The 22,033-nt window shown below is 36.8% G+C and overlaps 2 protein-coding genes and 2 long non-coding RNA genes across 7 annotated transcripts; 2 read left to right on the plus strand and 2 right to left on the minus strand.

The window, feature by feature from the left end:
* Window positions 1-658: 658 nt before the first annotated feature.
* On the minus strand, window positions 659-1,877 carry LOC139196596 (uncharacterized). Of its 2 annotated transcripts, XR_011581670.1 has the most exons (5): window positions 1,769-1,877; window positions 1,588-1,661; window positions 1,407-1,504; window positions 1,226-1,323; window positions 659-1,050 (listed from the first exon to the last, which is right to left on the minus strand). It is a non-coding gene; the product is annotated as an uncharacterized lncRNA (long non-coding RNA). The 2 variants fall into 2 exon arrangements; XR_011581669.1 differs by having other exon boundaries at window positions 717-1,050; window positions 1,588-1,773.
* Window positions 1,878-6,993: 5,116 nt separating this feature from the next.
* Window positions 6,994-7,770, plus strand: LOC103434605 (late embryogenesis abundant protein At1g64065-like). The gene is made up of 2 exons (XM_008372961.2): window positions 6,994-7,006; window positions 7,394-7,770. The coding sequence occupies exons 1-2, from the start codon at window positions 6,994-6,996 to the stop codon at window positions 7,768-7,770; spliced, it is 390 nt and encodes a 129-aa protein (XP_008371183.2).
* A 4,719-nt stretch (window positions 7,771-12,489) lies between these two features.
* Window positions 12,490-18,143, plus strand: LOC103434526 (homeobox-leucine zipper protein MERISTEM L1-like). Of its 3 annotated transcripts, none has more exons than XM_008372892.4 (11): window positions 12,490-13,373; window positions 14,119-14,437; window positions 14,543-14,660; window positions 15,022-15,210; window positions 15,302-15,745; window positions 15,843-15,944; window positions 16,032-16,232; window positions 16,360-16,534; window positions 16,632-16,903; window positions 17,062-17,157; window positions 17,355-18,143. In XM_008372892.4, the coding sequence occupies exons 2-11, from the start codon at window positions 14,196-14,198 to the stop codon at window positions 17,724-17,726; spliced, it is 2,211 nt and encodes a 736-aa protein (XP_008371114.2). In that variant the 5' UTR covers window positions 12,490-13,373; window positions 14,119-14,195; the 3' UTR covers window positions 17,727-18,143. The 3 variants fall into 3 exon arrangements, with proteins under 3 accessions (XP_008371114.2, XP_070677663.1, XP_028959130.1); XM_070821562.1 differs by having other exon boundaries at window positions 12,541-12,764; XM_029103297.2 differs by lacking the exon at window positions 12,490-13,373 and adding an exon at window positions 13,834-13,926.
* Window positions 16,551-20,263, minus strand: LOC139195837 (uncharacterized). The gene is made up of 2 exons (XR_011580886.1): window positions 20,184-20,263; window positions 16,551-16,876 (listed from the first exon to the last, which is right to left on the minus strand). It is a non-coding gene; the product is annotated as an uncharacterized lncRNA (long non-coding RNA).
* Window positions 20,264-22,033: the final 1,770 nt, after the last annotated feature.

Genomic DNA, 22,033 nt, shown 5'->3' on the forward strand with positions numbered 1-22,033 from the left:
AAAAAGCTTCACCTAAAAAAGCTTCACCCAAAAAAAAAAAAAAAAAAAAAAAAAAAAAAAAAAAAAACTTCACCTCCAAAAAGCTTCACTTAAAAAAGCTTCACCTACACAGCTTCACCTAAAAAAGCTTCACCTAGAAAGCTCCCTCTACATACTTTCACCTACAAAGCTTCACCATCAAAGCTTCACCTCGAAAGCTTCATCTACAAAGCTTCATCTACAAAGCTTCACCCAAAAAGTTTCACCTAAAAAAGCTTCACCCAAAAAAAAAAACTTCACCTCCAAAAAGCTTCACCCAAACAGCTTCACCTAAAAAAGCTTCACCCACAAAGCTTCACCTAAAAAGCTTCACCCACAAAGCTTCACCCAAAAAACTTCACCCGAAAAGCTTCACTTAAAAAAGCTTCACCTACAAAGCTTCACCTAAAAAAGCTTCACCTAGAAAGCTTCACCTACATAGCTTCACCCAGAAAGCTTCACCATCAAAGCTTCACCTAGAAAGCTTCAACACCAAAGCTTCACCTACAAAGCTTCAACACAAAACCTTGCTCCAAATAAACAAATTTTGTTCACAAAACCCAAGATGCCCTTGAACTTGTACAAAAACACAGGTCAACACAAACATTTGTTTTGTTCTACACCCACAACATCCATGTCATAACCAAACAAGCAATTATGTATATGTTTCCAAACATATTATAATAGATCCAACAACAAGCCAAAGTCCCAAGTTTCATAATGGACAAAAGTACAAGCAATTCATCAATAATGAAGGTGCTACAAAACTTGGAATCTGCCCCAAAATAGAAATCCAACCCAAGAGACTTTTTCTCTCTCTCCCTCTTCCGCCTCCTTTCATCTATCAAATTTCTGCAACCTCTGCTCTTCTCCAATGGAGCTGAATTTTGGACACCCTATAGTTTTTGAGCATATGAACAACTTTCAAGAAGGAACCATTTCTGTTTGAGCGACGGAAATTAAAGTGTTGAAGCTCCAAACATGACAGTCGGATTCTTGCAGATTTCGAAGCTGCTATGATGTTTCGAAGATCTGGAAATATTTAACCATTAGTTCATTCTGAATTTTTGATATGTTATGAAAGAGACGATGAGGCACAACTTCAATGAAGAAAGCATGCTGATCTGAACAATAGAAAATGGAGTTTCGAAGCTCACAACAAATCTGACGGGTTGACAGAAAAATAATAACCAGTCATTCATCATACCTGAATTTCTTGAGTTATATAGCTCCGAGGGATCTCAAATTTGGATATGTTGTAGTTCACAAGCTGAGGAACAACTTCAATGAAGAAAGCATGCTGATCTGAGCAAGAGAAAATAGAGTTTCAAAGCTCACAACAAATCTGACGGGTTGACAGACAAATGATAAACAGTCACTCATCATACCTGGATTTCTGGAGTTATACTGCTCCGAGGGACCTCAAATTTGGATATGTTGTAGTTCACAAGTTAAGGAACAACTTCGATGAAGAAAGTATGTTGATCTGAACAAGAGAAAATGGAGTTTCGAAGCTCACAACAAGTCTGACAGGTTGACAGAAAAATGATGAACAGTCACTCATCATACCTGAATTTCTGGATTTGTACTGCTCCGATGGATCTCAAATTTGGATATGTTGTAGCTGACAAGGTGAGGAACAACTTCGATGAAGAAAGTATGTTGAGATGAACAAGAAAAAATGGAGTTTAGAAGCTCACAACAAGTCTGACGGGTTAACAGAAAATTGATGAACAGTTACTCATCATACCTGAATTTCTGGAGTTGTACTACTCCGATGGATCTCAAATTTGGAGATGTTGTAGTTCACAAGATAAGGAACAACTTTCATGAAGACGACTTTGCGATCTGAGTTATAGTGAATGGTGTTATCTTGCATCCACTCAGGCTGATTAGTGGAAACGAAAAGCAATTCCACCAAAGAAAAGATGAAAAAGAGAGAAAAGCTACTAATTGCACTTGATCTTGTCTAGTCAATAGCATGCAGCATCAAACACACAAAAGTTGGAAATATTTTTAGATAAGGCATATGCGAATGTGTGACATCGAAACAAGGATTCGTTACTTTGACAAATTAGTAACAAGCGAGACACCTCATTCGGCAACTCTCTTTGCCTGAAGACTTGGGGGACTCCCACCATATGCTACTGCACCTTAATACTCGGCAGTCTCACAACCACTCAGTGACTTGGATTTTTCAAGTCTCCAACCGAGAAGTTTTCCTCACTCGGGAAATTAAGGGAACACTACCTCAAACTACATGCTTCACTCACAAAGCTTCAACAATACAGGTTTTAACAAAAGCAAAAATTCAAAGAACTTTATGAAGAAGGCTTTGGTGTATTTAACACAATATATTGAAATGAAGCAAAGCTTATTTATTAATATTTTCGATAAGCCACAAATATGTACATATACATGAGTCAAAATAAACAAACAAAATGGAGCCTTCACAAAGGTTGCTTAGGGGAAGTCTCAGCAGTCGGTAGAGCCCCAGAAAGAGAAAGCACCGGAGGGTGGTTATCCGGAGCCTCAGTACTTGACAAAACCCCAGAAGGAGGAGGCATTGGAGGTTCATCATTTGAAGCTTCATTACCAGGTACAGCCCCAGAGGACGAAGGCAATAAATGCCTTTGGAACAAACCCACAAACCGCTGATGATCAAGTAAAACCTTACCATCAGATTCCTTCATCTGGTCAAGCTTCCTCTTCATGTTTGTAGCATAGTCATGGGCGAGCCGGTGCAACTGCTTATTCTCATGCTTGAGCCCTCTAATCTCCTGTTTGAGACTCATCACTTCAGCAGCCAATGATTCAACTTGGCGGGTTCTAGCAAATAGGCGTTGGGCCATATTAGACACAGAACCTGCACACTGAACACTAAGAGCCAGAGAGTCCTTAACAGCCAACTCATCAGACCGTTTGGAAAGTAGTCTGTTATCTTTGGGAGTGAGAAGGTTCCTGGCCACCACTGCAGCGGTCATATCATTCTTCATCACAGAATCCCCAACGGTAAGAGGACCAGTAGGGGATATGAAGGATGGGCGCCATATGTTGTCTGGAGAAGGCGTGGCTGTCTCTTCTCCAAGGTTCAGGTCAAAACGACGGTCAGAGGGTCCAGACATTTTCAAATGTGTTGAAGAAGGAAGAGGTCAGACAAATCAAGATCTTAGAAGTGCAAGAAATGAGCTTCTACTGGTAGAGATTCAGGTGTGCTGTGGAACTTAATGCCAGCCTCTATAAAAATCTGCACTCGATGGAGCTTCAGAAATCGAAGAGGCGTTTGCTTTCTCAAAAGCTGGGCTGCTCAGAGACCACGAGGGCCGATCTCAGAAATCGAAGAGGCGTTTGCTTTCTCAAAAGCTGGGCTGCTCAGAGACCACGAGGGCCGATCTCAGAAATCGAAGAAGCACCTGCTTTTTCAGCCTCGTCAGCACCTGTCACATGCACAATCAGCTTTGCGAAAATTACGGGCAATCTGTCAAAGATTTCTGGTGAAGTAAAAAGCACGTGAATCTTACTGTTCAATCACCGCTCTCCATATGCACCATCAACTCCTCGGGTACCACATATAACTTTGTCAAAGATCTCTGACAAAGTTTAGGCACGAGAATTTCGAAGTTCCAGCTACCCTACTATTACCCATAAGGGTAAAGGAACAGCACCACTGCTTGACAACTGGAAAGTCCCTATGTGTGTCGACCTCCGTGTTTTGCGGCAAGACAGGTTGGCAAGAACGTCCAACCTTTACTCACATTCGAGAAAAGACTCCCAACATAATTACTTTCTCAAAAACCGGAGTAGCACCGCTTTCCGAATCTCGAGAGTCAGATCATCGACGGGATTGCTTGTTCGAAAACCGAAGAGGCACAACTCTCAGAACTTCGAGAGCCAGATTTCCTTAGATAAAGCTTGTCTGTAATCTTCACACGTAACATCAGCTTTCCAGATACCACATACCACTTTTTCAAAGTGCTCTGACAAAATTAAAACACGTGAAGCTGGCAGCTCCCACTACATTGCTGTGACCAAGAAGGGTAAAGGAATATCATTACTACTTGTTATTGGGAAATCCCTATATACATTGACCTCCCTCCTCAACGGACAGGCAAACCTGCAAAAATGCTTAACCCTTTCTCGCATTCGAAAAGGCACCCTCAACATAACCTCTCGAAATACTCAGCTTTATTTCCCCCCGATAATACCTCAGCAAATAAGCCACACCAAGAACAAGAGTATCTCATATCATCAGGGTCGAAAGCAAGAGTATCCCATATCATGCTTTCTCCCTATCTTTGTCTTTGTCCTTGTCCACACCTGCAGGACAAGGAGAAAGAGAGCAGTCAGTCGGAACCTGAAATCAAACCTCCAATTTGGAACTGACTGCCTGGAGCCTTTGCCTGGTTGCTTACTTAGCATTGCTCTCGAGTACTCATCCTCAACTGCTGTCAAGGTCACGAATTCCACCGGCAAATACCTCATGACAGTTGATCAGATATTGGCTCTTTACACTGAAGCTGCCAAGCGTGGATGAGTCACTATGAAGGAATGTTCTGAAGGACCATTTAAATGCAAAGGTTGCACACCACTTCTGCCATGCAAAAGATTGAAGCAGAAGGTTCAACGGTGAGCTGAAACAGATCACTACAGCACGACACCTTTCCATACCACATTCATTATTCCGTCAACAGCAAAAGTATCCCATATCATCAAGGTCGAACGTACTCTAGATTTGATGGACTTGTTTTGACCCTCAAATTTTTGAGTCGGCCTTATACTCTGAAGGGCACCAGAAAACCCTCCAGCACAGTTCAAGAATAAGCCTGTGGAAAGTTACTTCTTCAAAAGCAAAAGTATCTCATATCATCTCTTATCCATTTGCTTCTCCTTATCCTGGCAGTTGAATGAGAGACAAGGAGAAGGAGAACAATCAACCGGAAGCCGAAGTCAAACCTCTAATCCTGGGTTGCTTACTTGGAAGTTTGACTGCTTACCTTGTCTGTCACCTCTTTCGGCAGATCTCCTAGCTCGGCGACTTGGGGGACTCCTACTATAGGGTTTGTATCACACTTGACTAAGCCCGAAACTACAACTAAGCTTCAAGTGAAATTGATACATTACCTTGTGCGTCAACATCAGCTAAATACACCATTCCCGGATGGAGGAAAGGTACTTCCAGAGAAGGGCAGATGAAGATCAGACCACACTTCGGTACTTAGAAGTTTCGTGATTACTCAAGGGATTGGATCTTGCAAGTCCCCAACCGAGAAGTTTCCCTCACTCGGGAACTTAGGGGAGCACTGTTTGTACCATACTTGACCAATCCCGAAACTACCGAGCACCGGCCAACGCTATACTGTCAAGGACCCAGAAGAGTTCCCCTCCGACCAGGAGGCCAATCACTACTCGACACGTGTCAAGATTAGAAGCCAATCAGAGCGCAGCACGTGTCGACATCAAGAACCAATCATAACATGACACATGTCAATGTGACAAAGCTACAAGTTTTTCTATAAATAGGGGTCATTCCCCCACAATATTGGCTAATGCCATTTGTGTTAAATCATTCACAAGAACTCACTAAATTGAGAGCTTGATCCTTTGTACTTGTGTAAGCCCTTCACTACTAATAAGAACTCCTCTACTCCGTGGACGTAGCCAATCTGGGTGAACCACGTACATCCTGTGTTTGCTTCTCTGTCTCTATTCATTTACGTACTTATCCTCACTAGTGACCGAAGCAACCAAGCGAAGGTCACAAAACCTGACACTTTCTGTTGTACCAAAGTCTTCGCTGATTTTGTGCATCAACATATGTAATAAGCATGCAAGTGAGGTTTTAGTTGTGCTGGTGCACGACAGGAGGATTTTTCTTTGGGATTAAGTTTTGATTTACATATTTTAATCCCATCGAATTTAAGACCTCTCACAACAAAAAATAAAAGAAACGGAACGGGATAAAAACTGAAGATCAATACCCTTATCTATTATAATCCATGAAATTGTAATCCTTTTTACAAGCTAAATAGCCATTCTGATTTCCACCACGCAAAAGGATTGAATTTCCATGAAGAAATAGGAAGGCCACAAAACACCATAAAACATGGGGTTAGTCTCAAACCCCTACTATCTGTTCAGTAGGAAGGCCACAAAGCAACCATAAAACATTGGTTGGTCGATACGATACTCTCTTCTTGTCCTACTTCCAATCGCAACAAGATATGAAGCAAAACCTTAATCATGCAGCACTATCTTTTCAACCTAGTATTCCAACCTTCATGCATTTGCCATAGACAAACTTTTATTCACCAACCAATAACTCAAAATACTTATTCTGTTAATTACTATGCATCAAATATGGTGGCTACTAGAATCATGCTTCATAATGACATCAATATTTTTCTCGTATAACCAAGATTTAGATTTCAGAGTGTTGGTTCCGATCTTGCCACAAGACCCATACATCCCTACCAACTCCCAAACTGGCATATGCCGACAAATTTAGACGAAGTGTGGTACGACTCATGTCGTAACAACAGTGTTTTATACAACAGATCAGCACTGTACCCATTGAACAAAACGTCAATATCGCCTTCCCATTAAGTCGCCGTCTTGTCTAGGCATTGTTTTAGAGAAAATTTCAATGATGACGTCCACGGATCAATCCAGAGTGAGCACTTCTCGGTTAAGCTCCCCGCCAATTACTACAAAAGATTTTACAATGCATCAAAATGAAAGAAAAAAAAAATCAAGAATACAAAAACAAGGTAAAGAATGCTTAAGAAGAAAACAGAAGAGTAAGAATCACTACAGATCACATAATTGTTCAAGCACGGAAAAAAGTCACAAAAAAAAAAAAAAAAAAAACAAGTTTGACATGAGCCTGGCTTACAAGGCTCGATCCAGCCCAGTTGTACACATGTTCTGGCCCAAATTATTTTCCACCCTATGACAAACATACAAAAATGGAAAACGATGGCTGAAAACCGTCCTCCAAAGTCCAAAATCATTGTAAGAAACTCCTCTATTTTTGTCTCCACCAATAAATAATACAACCCAGACAAAACCACACCACATTCTTTTCTTGTTTAAATCATAACAACCTTTGCATATAAAACATTAAACATATCTGTAATCCATCCAAATCAAATTAGACATTCCCTAATTACATTAATCATGGCAGCAGGCTCTTGAAAAGGCTTGAAAATCTTTGCTGCTGTCACGGGCATTCTCTTCATCGTCATCTTAGTTCTTCTAGTCGTTCTATTCGTTACAATTTTAAAACCCAAAGAACCTTCAATTTTCGCCCAGCCGGTTAGCCTAGAGGGATTTGAGTTAGTAGGTTTCCCCGTTATAAAGTTAAATATATCAATAGGAATATTGGTCACCGTGAAAAATCCAAATTATGGAGGCTTCAAGTATGAGAATAGTACAGTTCATATCAGCTACCGTGGGAATGTTGTCGCCGAAGCTCCGATCAGAGACGACACAGTTCCGGCTCGTTCGACTCATAACATCACCAGTGTTGTGAGTATTTTGGCTGACAAATTGGTAACTAATTCGCATTTCTCGGGTGACATGGCTGTTGGAGTGCTGAATTTTACTTCAGAAACCACTCTGCATGGCAAGGTGAACTTGTTGAAGGTCTTTAAGATGAAGGCAACCTGTTATAGCGATTGCAACATTTCTATCTATCACTACTGGAACCCAGAGCGCCGCCACCGTTTGCAAATTGAGGGTAAAACTCGATAATTAATATTCCCTTGTCAAATAGTATAAACTGTTATAACGAACTGTTAATTTATAATATTCACTAAACGAGAATATATATCGAGCTTATAAATGATAAATCTGTAGTTTGAGTACTACTATTGATTCATTTATTTATTTATCTCTGATTCTGTTTGTGGATTTACTAGCTGATGATTTGTTGCCATGGAAGTAAAGTTAGTTGTTGTACTGATTTCAATTTTCTTTATTAGATGAACTCATTATATGGAAGTATTGGTGTAAATTTATTTTTAAGGACTTATCTTTCAACTCCCAATTGGTACCCCTCCTCCCCCATTTAGATTCTCACGAATTTCAAGGTCGATTCGACCTAAAGATTACAAGTTGGGCAAGATTTAGGTTTTTGATTTAAGTATGTAGTTTTAATGCAAAACTACTTCATTAAAGTTACATGATATTGGAATATGGATTATGTATTTATTCCTTGATAATTAAAGAAAGTTTAGGTTCTACTGTAAAACTAATTGACAATATGGAAATTAACCAACTGCTTATACTTATAAGTACATTCAAAATCTCTATTTTTCCGGTGTGGGATTGATACTCTCAACACGTCTTCTCATGTGTGGTGAATTTTCAAGCTTAACACATGGACAACACCGGGTGACATGGAGCACATGTGGTTGTTGGACTTTACACGCCAAACAAGTGGCTATGATATCATGAAGAAAATTAAGGTTCCATCATAATAAAATCAATTAACAATATGAGAGTAACCCAACTACTTATAAGTACATGTACAATCCCTCATTTTCTTGATATGCAATTGATACTCTCAACAATAATTATTTCGAGGCATCAACATTGAAATGATCCTTGTATGAATGCTTAGCCTATATATATGATCAAGATATTGCAAGAACAATCAAATATCAAACAAGAAAAGAATTCCCATTAATGTAATGTTCCTTGTATTCAAGATGTTGCAAGAACAAGCAAATGTCAAACAAGAAAAGGATTCCCATTAATGTAGCTAGTGCCAAGTTGATAGTTGATATCAGTGACATGATTTTAAACAACACCAAGCAGAATTCAAATTTGTGACCCACCAAACGTTAATTTTTCAGAAAAATAAGAAATGTAGTAATCAATGCAAGTATCACTGAATATATATGGTGGGTGAACATTTTGGACATTGAATTAATTCAATGTTATTCATAGTTTAAATTCCTGCTATTGTCAAAAAATGGCATGCCGAAGTTTTTATTTTATTTGATTATAAATAATATATTACACTAATTTATATTAAGAGAGGAAAAATTTGAACTTGAGACGCAATAATTAAAAAAAGAAGACTTGAACTACTATGACAATCCACCACCGCCGGCCAAAACTTAGCTAATGCGCGTTACATGCATACATGATGTATAGCAAGCAAATTTATCTTGTCCGAGTGTTTTGATTAGTCTTAACTTGCAATTCTAAATGAAGTAATGAAACATGTTTGCATTGTATGTGTGTTTCATAAAAAAAGGGTTTGTGTTAAATTTATTTCTTTTTTATCGGGACATTTTTGAATTTATAGAATAGCATTCTCATTGTCAATAAAAAGAGGATGAAAATCATTCTAATCCTATCAACACAACTAAAAAAAAATAGTCAAAATAAAATTATGAGCAATATAGTAAATCACACACAAAACAATTTATTTATTTTTTTCTCTTTCCCTCGTAGCCAAATAATTCCCATTCATCCCATCTCCCTCTCTCTTCCACACTTTTCTCCGAGCGCCCTCTCTTTTTATTTATTTTTATTTTTATTTTTTATGAAGTAGTGCTCTCTCTTTCTCCTCTCCATAACTTCTAAATATATTTCTTTCACACTAAAGAGTGTGTGGCAAAGTTGGAATAATGTTTTTTATTCTAACAGTAAAATTTCTGAATCCAAACATGAAATTTAGAATATTTTCTGAAAAATTAGAACAAGAATTGGAATGCACTTAGAGATTTTGATAATTCCAAATTTTTTATCCGAATTTTTCCAAAGTGTTCTGGACTTATTCCAATAAGAAAAACTTCTGAAATATTTCCATTTTTTTATAGTTATTTACTCCTATTGTATATTTTGTTAATTACTTTTTTATTTTATTGTTAGTTTTGGATATATTTTGTTCATTGTTTTAATATTACACATACATTTATATATTAAGAAGGATAAACATGTTAGTATACCACAAAATTAATTCAATTTATACATAACTACATACAAAATATTAAGAAAGAATAATAAATTGCAGTACGAACGGATTCCTCTTTTATTTTCCGTACTTTTATTTTTTGCTTTTTTACAAAAAACACCCTTCGAGAAAAGGAAAACTAATGAAAAGGGCTTGAAAACTTTGAGTTTTGACGATAAGGACAAAATAAAAGGTAAAGTGAATAGCACCAGGATTGACTTCTTAGTGTAAAAATGTGGTTTTTCGTTAAAGTGAACAGTACCAGGAGTTTTTCGTTAAAGTTCCCTTCGAAAAAAGCACAAATTATAAAATGGGCGAGAGAGGGATAGACAAGATTCAGGTTTTCATTTTTTTATTTTTTATAGAAGCAGACAGGTTTAAGGTTAGGATATTTGGAGGACATGGACAAAGGGTGATGTCCTAAACTGTGTCCTAAAACTAAAAAACACTAAATAAGGGAGTATATGGGTATGGGAAGACTGTAACAACTTAACGACTCACCAATATCAATCGAAGCAACAAAAGGCAAAAGAAAAAAAATTTGTTTTAACATATATGTGCCACATTATTTACAATACCATATCTATATTAATATATCGAAAGTTAGAGTCGACAGTTGATGTTGTCTCAGTAAATATATAGTGTGTTGAACAAATAAAGAAAACTAATTTGATAAAAAAAATAAAAAAAATAAAGAAAACTATAAGTAATTTTCTATTTCTTTAATTCAGGTCATTTTTTCCATTTATTGTGGGATGTGAGCATTAAATCAGATGAAAAAAAATAATGAAATAGATAGATTGATAAACATTTAAGAAACAAGATTTTGAGAAATCTGAAGGGTCAGAGAGGCATTAATTTCAACCTCATATGACCATCATCATGTACACAATGTCAATAATCGAATTCAGGTCGCGCCGTGTGGAATCGGACTTGGAATTCATGTCCAACTAATGGACCACCCCTTGATGGTTGCAAATAATGGTTTTATTGGATTTCTATAATAAGTTTGATTAGAAGTACCATGAAAAAAGGTATAGTGATATTCCATTTTATTTATAAGTGAGAGGTATTAAGCTCGAAACTCGTAGATGACGAGTTTGATATACCAATTCATTCATCCACCTTCTTAATGTTAATATATTTCTGTATTAAAAAATGAGTTCTATAATTCATATCTTAGAATGGTAGTTGTCAATTAATCATCAATGGAACGCATGCGATATGATTAGATTCAATGTAATTCTACGGATTTGAGAAGAAAGTACAATGAATCATTTGAGACCTATGACTTTCTTCTATACCTTTTTACAAATTCGAACTTTCTAATGGATTATTAACAGGTTTTTTTTTTATCGTTATGGATTACCATAATTATAATAATAATAATATAACATAATTATAAACAATAATTTGGTAATAAAAAATTAAGGCTCATGCTCAATTATGAATGTTGCATGTAAGCAGGCTGAAAAAAATATTGGCAATTTAGACCGTGTTTTAGAAGAACTTGGATTGCAATGATGAATCTTGTGAACGAGTTTGTAGCAGACAAACCTACAGTTCCTTAGTGCAGCGATAAAAGCGTGTACGTATTGTGACCTATTTTACTGAAGCAAGACACTGTGGTAGAGATAAATGGAGAAGGACTTGAGCAATTATGTATGTTATTACTCATGCCTTGTGCTAGGATTATTTGCCTCGCAAATAATACAATCATAAAGGAATAAGATCTTTTAGTATCCTAAATATTGTTGAGAATTAATGAGTCTCACATTGATGGAAGCAGGGACCTTGCATGGGCTTATAAGTAAGATGAGCTATTTCCCATATTGCCAATTAGTTTTATGGTGGAATCTCAACTTTCTTTATTGTATCAGAGCAGGTTGTCCCACGTATGAAGCCAAATAGCCACACTCGCTTCACGTACCCCGTTGTGTTGTTCACGGGCCACACGCGCTCTACGTACCCCGTTGTGTTGTTCATAGGATATGCTTGAAAATTCACCATACATAAAATAGTGTGTTGAGAATGAGTCCCACATTGATGGGAGCAAGGACCTTACATAAAATGGTGTGTTGAGAATGAGTCCCACATTGATGGGAGCAAGGACCTTACATGAGCTACTCCCCATATTGACAATTAGTTTTATGGTAGAATCCCAACTTTTTTTCAAATACAATTGATGACATGTCATTTGATTTGTAAATTTGGTTTAAAAATTTGGCTCCCTTGCATTATTCATATCACAATATAAGGGAGTGCTGGCGAGTGAAAAACTGAAAGGGTTGAAATCTAGGGCAGTTAAAAAAGCTGTAATTCATATTTCACCACCATACTCCCCTAACAAATTTAAAACATGAGGATGTTGAGAGGCCAAACCAACTATTCTCTCTCTCTCTCTCTCTCTCCCTCTCATGCATGCTGAGCAGCATTTACACCTTTCCCTCCCGCCATAAATGCAATCGCACCCTCTCAATACGCTCCGCATTAACTCCTTCGCTGTCACATCCTCTCCACCGGTTCCTCTTTCTTACCCCTTCCCCCTTCCCCCCAAAGTCTCTCTCTTTCTTACTCTCTCTGGTTTGCTATTTCGATTCCATCTTTTTTTTTCTCGTTCGTTTTCTCTTTCTCTCTCTCTCTCTCTCTCTCTCTCTCTCCCTTTCAATCTTCATCACCGCATTCTTCTTCTTATACCCACAAATATTCTACTCCTACCCACCACCGTCTCAAAGGGAACAGAGAGTTCTTCGTTCCCCCACAGCCTACAGCTCAAAGGGTCAGCTGCTTTGAACTTCAAGTCGCGTTTTTATTTTTTCTACACAATCGTCCGTTACTTTTTAGAGAGAGAGAGAGTGCTGGGTGGTATTGGGAAGACCGAGATTTGGCTTAGTGGGGCGTTATAATCCTAGTTTAGTGTGTTTGAAAACTCATTAATTATTAGCAACAGTCAATTAGCACGCAAGAGCAAAAAAGCTAATGACTTTTGAAGGCCCAAATTAAACCGTAGTGCTACGTATAGTCATCATTTGTTTCCCTTCATTTTTACTAGCTTGAACTAATCCAGTCAATTAGGTTTTTTTTTTTTTTTTTTCTCAGACAGAGCCAGAGAATCTATTAAAATTTCCAACTACAACAACCCCACAAAGAGTCAAAACCCCCACACATAACACCACATCCAGAAACCACCTCTTACCTCTTCAGAGTCAAAGAGAAGAAAGAGAGAGAGGGAGAGAGAGGAGAGAGAGGGAGACAGAGAAGAGAGAGAAAGAGATGAAGGGTGTGTAGTCTAGGGTTTTGTTTGGGAGTGAGATATTATATATATGGTAGCCGGAAAATGCTTCCGGCAAGAGATTATTGCACGAAAACTCTCAGCTAATCTTCTCAGGTCAGTTTGGTATTCTTTCTTAGATATATTCTGGGGGGAATAATATATATCCATAAATGATATAATATTCTTTTTCAACAAAAAATTAATGTTCGGTAGAATAATTTTCTTATTATATATTTTCCTTGTGGTCATTTAGGTTGCCTGATTTTAGGTATGATTTTTCTACATACTTGTATTTGTACGTGTTATATGCCCGTATTTTGGTTCTGGGTAATTAAGGGATGCATTGAAGCAAAATCTCTTGGTTGAAAGTTGAAATGGTTAATCTTCTGAATATTTTGAGGTAAAAAAAGGGTAAATCTTCTCAGAGAGGGGGTTCGGGGAGACTTGTATGTATGTATGTAGATACACGGTTTACAGCTTTATCTTGTACATTTATTTTCTACTTCCAGAGTGGAATACAGATCGCTTCCGTATAAAATTATCATACCATTCATTATTCTCTCAGAAATATCTTTGGTATTTCTTAAGTTTTTAATTTCTTTCCTCCAAATTTCTGTTCCTTCCTGATTTCTGTCTATGGATTGGGTCGAACTACTGGAAGAAATGGGTTATTTCTGTTTTTAATTATTTTCCCCCATTATTTTTAATATATATAAGTATGTTATCAACTAAGAGTGTCTTAATTCTAAACCTAGCTCTTACTTTGGTCTGAGTTCTTTAAACTGTTCATCAGTGCGGTGCCCTTAATTAATTTGTTTATCAACGATATAAATTGACCTATATCATTTTGTCTTGGCAGATTGAAATTAAGACAAGAGAGATAGGTATTTAGCTAGAACAAGAGTCCTAAATTCTAGGGATTTGGAAGGAGAAAAAATGTTTCAGCCAAGCATGTTCGACAGTCACCACATCCTAGATCACATGACGACGAGCAGTACCCACAAAACCTCGGATAGTACTGGTCGACTGCTGGAGGATGACTTCGAGACCAAATCCGGAACCGAAACGACTATGGACATTCCTTCTGGTGACGAGCAAGATCCCAACACCACCGGCCCGCGCCCCAAAAGAAAACGTTACCATCGCCACACCCAGCTCCAAATCCAGGAGATGGAAGCGTATGTCTTTGTGTTTTCTTGTTTATCTTGTTTTTAGGGTTTTTTCTGAGCATGAGCTTCATTGTGAATATAATATATATCTCGATCGAATATATATCTTTTCAGATTCTTCAAGGAGTGTCCTCACCCAGATGACAAGCAAAGGAAGGAGCTGAGTCGTGAACTAGGGTTAGAGCCTTTGCAAGTCAAATTCTGGTTCCAAAACAAGCGCACCCAAATGAAGGTAACGCATATATTCTATCACCACACACACAGTCACACACACACACACACACACACACACACACACACACACACATATATATGCATGTATATTGTATGTATATGTAGAAAAATCAATTGGATATATATGCGCACTTTATGCGTTTCCATAAAGTCATTTCGTTCCAAATTTTCCACTTATGAGGAAATTGTTCCTTTATTCTCTTAGACTTTTGACATTATACTAGGCATTAAGCACTTTAATTATATTCAACCTCTATGCACATTATGCTCTCGAATAACTTGGCCCTATTTAACTTAGTTTTTTAATTGGTTTAATTACTCTGTGTATCAATTTGACATTAAGTATATATTACTCTTAGGCACAACATGAACGCCATGAGAATTCAATTTTGAAATCTGAGAACGACAAGCTTCGTGATGAGAACAATAGGTACAAGGAAGCCCTTGGCAATGCCACATGCCCCAACTGTGGAGGACCAGCTTCAATTGGTGAGATGTCATTTGATGAGCAACATTTGAGGATTGAAAATGCTCGTTTACGTGAAGAGGTGACCATTATTATAAAACATGCATACAGCACCTTTTTCTCGTCATTATAATTTTTGTAGCCTATTGAGTTTTGTTCAATTGGTTTCACAGATTGATAGGATATCTTCGATTGCTGCTAAATATGTTGGGAAACCCTTGACAAGCTCATTTTCCTCTCACGTGCCTTCGCGCTCCCTTGATCTTGGGGTTGGGAATTTTGGTACTCAGCCAGGCTTCGTAGGAGAAATGTATGGATCATCTAGTGATTTTCTCAGGACAGTTTCAGTGCCCACTGAGGCAGATAAGCCGATGATCGTTGAGCTTGCTGTTGCAGCCATGGAAGAACTAATTAGAATGGCTCAGGATGGAGACCCCTTATGGGTTCCTGGTGACCACAACTCAATTCAAAAAGAAATTTTAAATGAAGACGAGTACTTGAGGACATTTCCGAGGGGGATTGGCCCTAAAATATTGGGCTTAAAGTCTGAGGCTTCAAGAGAATCGGAATTGGTCATCATGAATCATGTTAACCTTGTTGAGATTCTCATGGATGTGGTAATTAACACACATATTTGAACATCAAGTAATTGAACTTGGATTTAGTAGGACTTTATATCTCTTTGAATTTAACACAATCATGATGTGTTTTCAGAATCAATGGTCTACCATCTTTTGTGGTGTTGTCTCAAGAGCAATGACCCTTGATATCCTATCAACTGGAGTAGCTGGAAACTACAATGGAGCCTTGCAAGTGGTATGTACACAACACACAATTAATTTGAATTTAGAATGGATTAAAGCATTTACTGAAATTAATCCGTACGATATAATTTTTATGTAGATGACTGCTGAGTTTCAAGTACCCTCACCACTCGTTCCAACCCGTGAGAATTACTTTGTAAGGTACTGTAAGCAGCAAGTTGATGGAACTTGGGCAGTGGTTGATGTTTCCTTGGACAACCTACGCCCAAGTCCAATTTCAAGAAGTCGAAGAAGGCCATCCGGTTGCTTAATCCAAGAATTGCCAAATGGCTACTCTAAGGTCTATAAAGTTTCTCACTAGAGCTCTTCTAAGCTCATTATAGTTCATTTTTTTTTCTTCACAAAAAGTTAAACATTGTTCTCTCAACTAATTCGCATATTATGGATTTTTATGTATGATTGTTTAGGTTACATGGGTGGAACATGTTGAAGTGGATGATAGAGCTGTTCACAACATATACAGACCCCTAGTCAATTCTGGTCTTGCCTTTGGAGCTAAGCGTTGGGTGGCTACACTTGATAGACAGTGCGAACGTCTTGCGAGTTCCATGGCCAGTAACATCCCTGCTGGAGATCTTTGTGGTACACACTAATACACTAATCTTAATTTACTTGCTTTGGTAATTAGTTTTCTCTTAATATCAAAGTAATGGGCTCAAATTGTTATCTTATATTACAGTGATAACTAGTACTGAAGGGAGGAAAAGTATGTTGAAGCTGGCACAAAGAATGGTGATGAGCTTCTGTACCGGTGTTGGTGCTTCTACTGCACATGCATGGACTACATTATCAGCAACGGGTTCAGATGATGTGAGGGTCATGACCCGAAAAAGTATGGACGATCCTGGCAGGCCTCCTGGGATAGTTTTAAGTGCTGCAACTTCCTTCTGGATTCCTGTCCCTCCCAAGAGAGTTTTTGATTTCCTGCGTGATGAAAACTCTCGTAGTGAGGTACATATTGCATGTTAATATATATACATATATATCTCTGATATACGAAGGCATAGCTAAATAAAGCATACAGATATACATATGATATATTAGGGCACTGCTAAGTATATCACGTAAGTAAACATATACACATTTAATTTGTGGCATATAATTTTCAGTGGGATATACTTTCAAATGGTGGGCTAGTTCAAGAGATGGCGCACATAGCTAATGGTCGCGATCCAGGCAACTGTGTCTCCCTACTTCGCGTAAATGTAAGTCTCGATCGATGTTATATATGCATTGAAAATATGTGTATTCTAGAAAATATACTCTCGTCATGCTTTGTATTGTCAGATTGTGGAAAACTGTCTAGGTCAGTTCTTGCCTGAATGTACTCCTAAATCATAGTGAATATTCTCTTGACTAGTCTTTAAACACTAGACAAGCTAATTAATGGGGTGATTTGCAGAGTGCAAACTCAAGCCAAAGCAATATGCTGATACTTCAGGAGAGCTGCACTGATTCAACCGGGTCATACGTGATTTATGCACCAGTTGATATCGTAGCCATGAATGTTGTGTTAAGTGGTGGAGACCCAGATTATGTTGCACTTCTGCCCTCAGGTTTTGCCATCCTTCCAGATGGAGCTGCTGGGTCCGCAGGAGGAGGAATTCTTGATGTTGGCTCTGGTGGGTCTCTACTCACCGTAGCATTTCAGATCTTGGTTGATTCAGTTCCCACTGCTAAACTCTCTCTGGGATCTGTGGCCACTGTTAACAATCTAATTAAGTGCACGGTTGAGCGTATTAGAGCCGCAGTTACATGTGACCAAAATCCATGACAAATAAAAAGCCTAAATACATGGTGAGCAAGAATGGTGGGTTTACTTCGAAATTGAGTTGGGTTACAAAAGGGAAAAAGTCAAGAACGCACCTTATAATATCCTTGTCTTGTGGTGTTTTGGTCAGATTTTGGAAACCCTAATCACCACCCCACAAGGGTAGCGGGTTCGGGTATTGACTTTCCCTAAACTACGGGAAAAGTAAGCTCAAGACTTTGTTAATTGTTAGTTATTGTTCACCTTAAATTTACTGTTTTGGTCTTGGATTAGGACTAGGGTTATTAGGGTTAGGGTTCGCCGCAGGGTTGTAATTTTATGACTGTCTTAATTAGCTTCTTTTCTCTACTCATGTTTATGTTTAAAAGAGGTTAGTTGGACTTTTGAAATCACATTAACAATGGTTCCAGTTTCAAATAATTGTTTGTAGCTTTCATAGTAATTTTATTTGGTAATTAATTAATCATATTTTTAGGAAAGAGGAGTAGATCATCTTACATGTACTCCAATACTTGAAGCCTGACGAGTTGACAAATAGATCTGAATCGTGACAAACTAATATCTTAATTAATATAAATAAAAAAACCAATGCTGTACAAACCTATGACTTTAAAAATAGAGGAACGTGAATTTGATATCGAACTATATGTTGAAATTTTTCTCTGAAAATTTTACCCCTAAAAAATTAAACTCATTGGAGTAAAATGTAGTGGTAGAACATTCTTGGTTGTATGTTGGATTATTAAAAAACAAAAAAAAGGATCTTGGTTGTAAAAATATATATATTATCAATTGACCCAAATTCAACGTTCAGCTTCTGGTCCATCCGAGCTAATTAAGGACTGTTTTGATTGTTGATCTTCCTCCAAAGTTAGTTTAGAATACATAGCAATATTCTAAGTGCACCAGAACTTGGAGGATACAATGGTTAGTATTGCAAATCTCTATTCCATCGTCCCAAGATATACACACTGTAGCACCTCGGCTTTTACGGAATATCAAAAACCCAAATTTATGGTTTTAGCCAAACGGTTGTTGAGGTATCATTCAATCTGTAGCAGAAAATTTCAAGGGCCCCCATGAAATATAGAGATACGTGGTGTTAATTGCCATCTTGTGGTTGTGGTACTAGTAGTTCTAGAGGAATCATTTGTATTTATATTCCAATGCCCCATTCGACCTGTGAGGGAATAAAGTCATCCCCAGACTTGCAATTACCTACTGATGAATTAATAAGAAACTTCATTTGCTGCAAGCTTCATATTCAGTTTATGTGACTCATATATATACATGTGTATGTATATATGTATGTATGCATACAAGGAATTACTTTAAAATTCAAAGAGTTTTAAGGACTTCCCAGTTCCAAATATGTTTGAAGTTCTTCAAATCACAAATGTATTTGAACAAAATGATGCAATCTTAGATTATATATGATGACCAAACAAGTTAATTATCTCCAAACAAACTACTCTAATCCATATCGCAACCAAGGACGGAGCTAGCAAATTTCGTAAAGGTGAGCTATAACTACAGCCTTTTTCAAAGAGTGAATTTCATTAAAATTAACACTAAAATTTTACAATTCTAAATTTTTGCTCTCGACTGGAGTCCAGTCCACCCTAATTTAAGGGTGGCTACACCCTTGTTTGCAACAACACTTGTAACTCTAGCTAATTATACGTCATTTTCAAGTGTGATTTCTATCAAATATATGCATGGCAACGCGCGTAAGGACGGACTTATCAATTGCAACATATTACTGTGGTGCCATTTTCATTTCTTCGATTTCTTTTTTATGTTGGATTTTTGGTGTCGTCATGTTTTCGAGTGGTTAGGGACAACAGATGCCTATCGATGCAAGCAGCCTCTTATAATGCCGCATGACAGTAGGCTGGCAACTGCACAGACTACAAATATATGGCATTGACTCTGTGCACCCAACAATATTAAATATTACTGACTCAAAAATACAAAAAGGAAAGCAGTGTCAAATTTTATTTTATTTCTTTCAAAAGCAGTGTCAAATTTTCATGGTAGAGGTAAGCTATACCTGTTCTACGAATTTATATAAGATCAAACGTTATTTAATATTGTTTGTACTTTCATATGTATAGTAACAAACATCTCGGCTCGCCACCAGTGTTAATTAAAAACAATGGTTGTGAAGTGCAGTACGTATTTATTCATCCAATGATATTATTTAGGAAATTTTAACGAAAAACTTCTGGTACTGTTCATTTTAATGAAAAACCATATTTTTACACTAAAAAGTCAATCCTGATACTATTCACTTTACCCTTTATTTTGTTTTTTTAGTTAAAACTCAAAATTTTCAGGTCATTTTCATTAGTTTTTCCTATCATTTACTCTCATAAATTTACGTGTCACAAAAAAAATATACATCGTTTTAAAGGAGGCAAAGAAAAGCAAAACAATATATATAACTTATATGTGTACCTTATATTTTGACCATCTATGTATCTTCTTCTCCTCCTCCTCCTCCTCACTCTATTTTCGGTTGCCTTCTTTCTTGTTATATATGTGTGTGTGTATATATTATAATTAAGGAAGGCATAGAAATATATGGTGTGGTTAGAGAGAAGTGTGCACGGTTGTGCATTTATTGAGTTCATGGGATGAGTGGTACTGGTTAGGTTTTGCTTTGGTGCTTTTACTGATGTGAGAGTATGAGTGAGGTACAGCGAGTGGTGGTTCTAGTTAGTTCTTTAACCAATTATGTGGTTATTGGTTGAGGAGTTCTTAAACCACTAAATATGATGGAGGTGTTCGAAGGTAAGGATTTGCATTTGACTGTAAGACTAAATATGTTGTTCGCAAGCAGAAAGCTTTCTACCGAAGTGGCAGAATGTAATTATGTTTATACATTCTGGTGCAAGTTCGATCTCTATTGATCTTCTTAACAACTAATATATTTTTTTATATTTTAAATTGTAATTATGGTATTTAGTGGGATACATTTTTATATAAGATTTATTTCCTACCATATTTAGAAGGGACCTATTTAGAATTAGTGGTTATTGTTTTTCTTTTGTCATAGATTTGTACTAGGTGTGTGTTTCTAAAGGATCGGATCGTAAAACGTTTTAATTTCCGTTCTAAAATTTTGAAATTGGATCGGATCACAATTTTCAAATTCAAAATTTTTGGCATATTTAGAAATTTCAGAATCAAATTAATCCCGGAAATTTCGGACATAAATCGAAAATTCATATATTTTATAAGGTTTTGAATATTTTTTAACCTTTATGCACATGTAATTTATTATTATTTTTCTTAGTATTTGGTATATGGTTATGTGTAAATTCAATTAATTGTGTGGTATACTAGTATGTGTATCCCTTTTAATATATAAATGTGAGTTTAATATCAAAACAATGAACAAAATGTTCGGAACAGTTCGGAAAAATTCAGAAGATTATTTACTAAGAATAAGTTCGGAACATATTCGAAAAATTTGGATAAGAAATTCAGAATTCTCTAAATCTCTAAATACATTCAATTTCCATTCCAATTTGTCGGATTCGAAAATTTTATAGTTAAAATCGGAAACATGTATCTTTCTGCACCCCTACTTTGTAATTTGTACACTATATATTTACCTCTTACGAAGAGAAGAATTACATCAAAAGATACCTACATAAACTTAATTTTTGTAAAATTTAATATCATATTTGATTGAATGTATTTATTTATTTTTTATTATAAGTGATATTACTGCTCTAATTTAGACCCAGAAGAGGTGAGATGGTTTAAACTCGAATGCAATGGATTGAAGAAAAATGTCCTATTCACTAGGACAATCCACATATGAAATATATCTTTTAACATAACTAGATATTGAACATTGTCATGCATGGACTGAAATAACCTCAACAAACAATTTAGCCCTATGATGCAATGTAGATCTATGGAATCACTCTATCTAAACTATTTTGATGTTTTTTTTTTTTTTTTGAAAAACGAGATTATCTACACTAAGAGGAAATTGATGAGCTTAGTGTCACTATTTTGATGTTATATGATTAGAAACAAGTTATAGATTTAATCGCAAAAAATATTATCTCCCTTTTACCCTCTTATTTTTTGGTACAAAAAATATTCTTAAAATAGACACTTATTGCGTGCAAATGACTAAAAGAAAGAGCTGCACGATGGTTACTCTAATCAATTTCATAACACTAAGGGTAATCAACCAAGTAACATATGATGTACCACCCTGTGTTCCGGTCACACTGAAAAATCTCCCCACATTAACTAAATTCTGATATACATTGATTTTCTCTACA

Source organism: Malus domestica, chromosome 05, assembly GCF_042453785.1.
Source record: "Malus domestica chromosome 05, GDT2T_hap1".
In the NCBI taxonomy this organism is placed as follows: Eukaryota; Viridiplantae; Streptophyta; class Magnoliopsida; order Rosales; family Rosaceae; genus Malus; species Malus domestica.

Coding starts and splice junctions, on each gene's coding strand:
- LOC103434526 (XM_008372892.4), top strand. CDS start 14,196: ATGTTTCAGCCAAGCATGTTCGACAGTCACCACATCCTAGATCACATG. Junction 16,535..16,631: donor CCCTGCTGGAGATCTTTGTG/GTACACACTAAT, acceptor CTTATATTACAG/TGATAACTAGTACTGAAGGG. Junction 17,158..17,354: donor TCTCCCTACTTCGCGTAAAT/GTAAGTCTCGAT, acceptor GGTGATTTGCAG/AGTGCAAACTCAAGCCAAAG.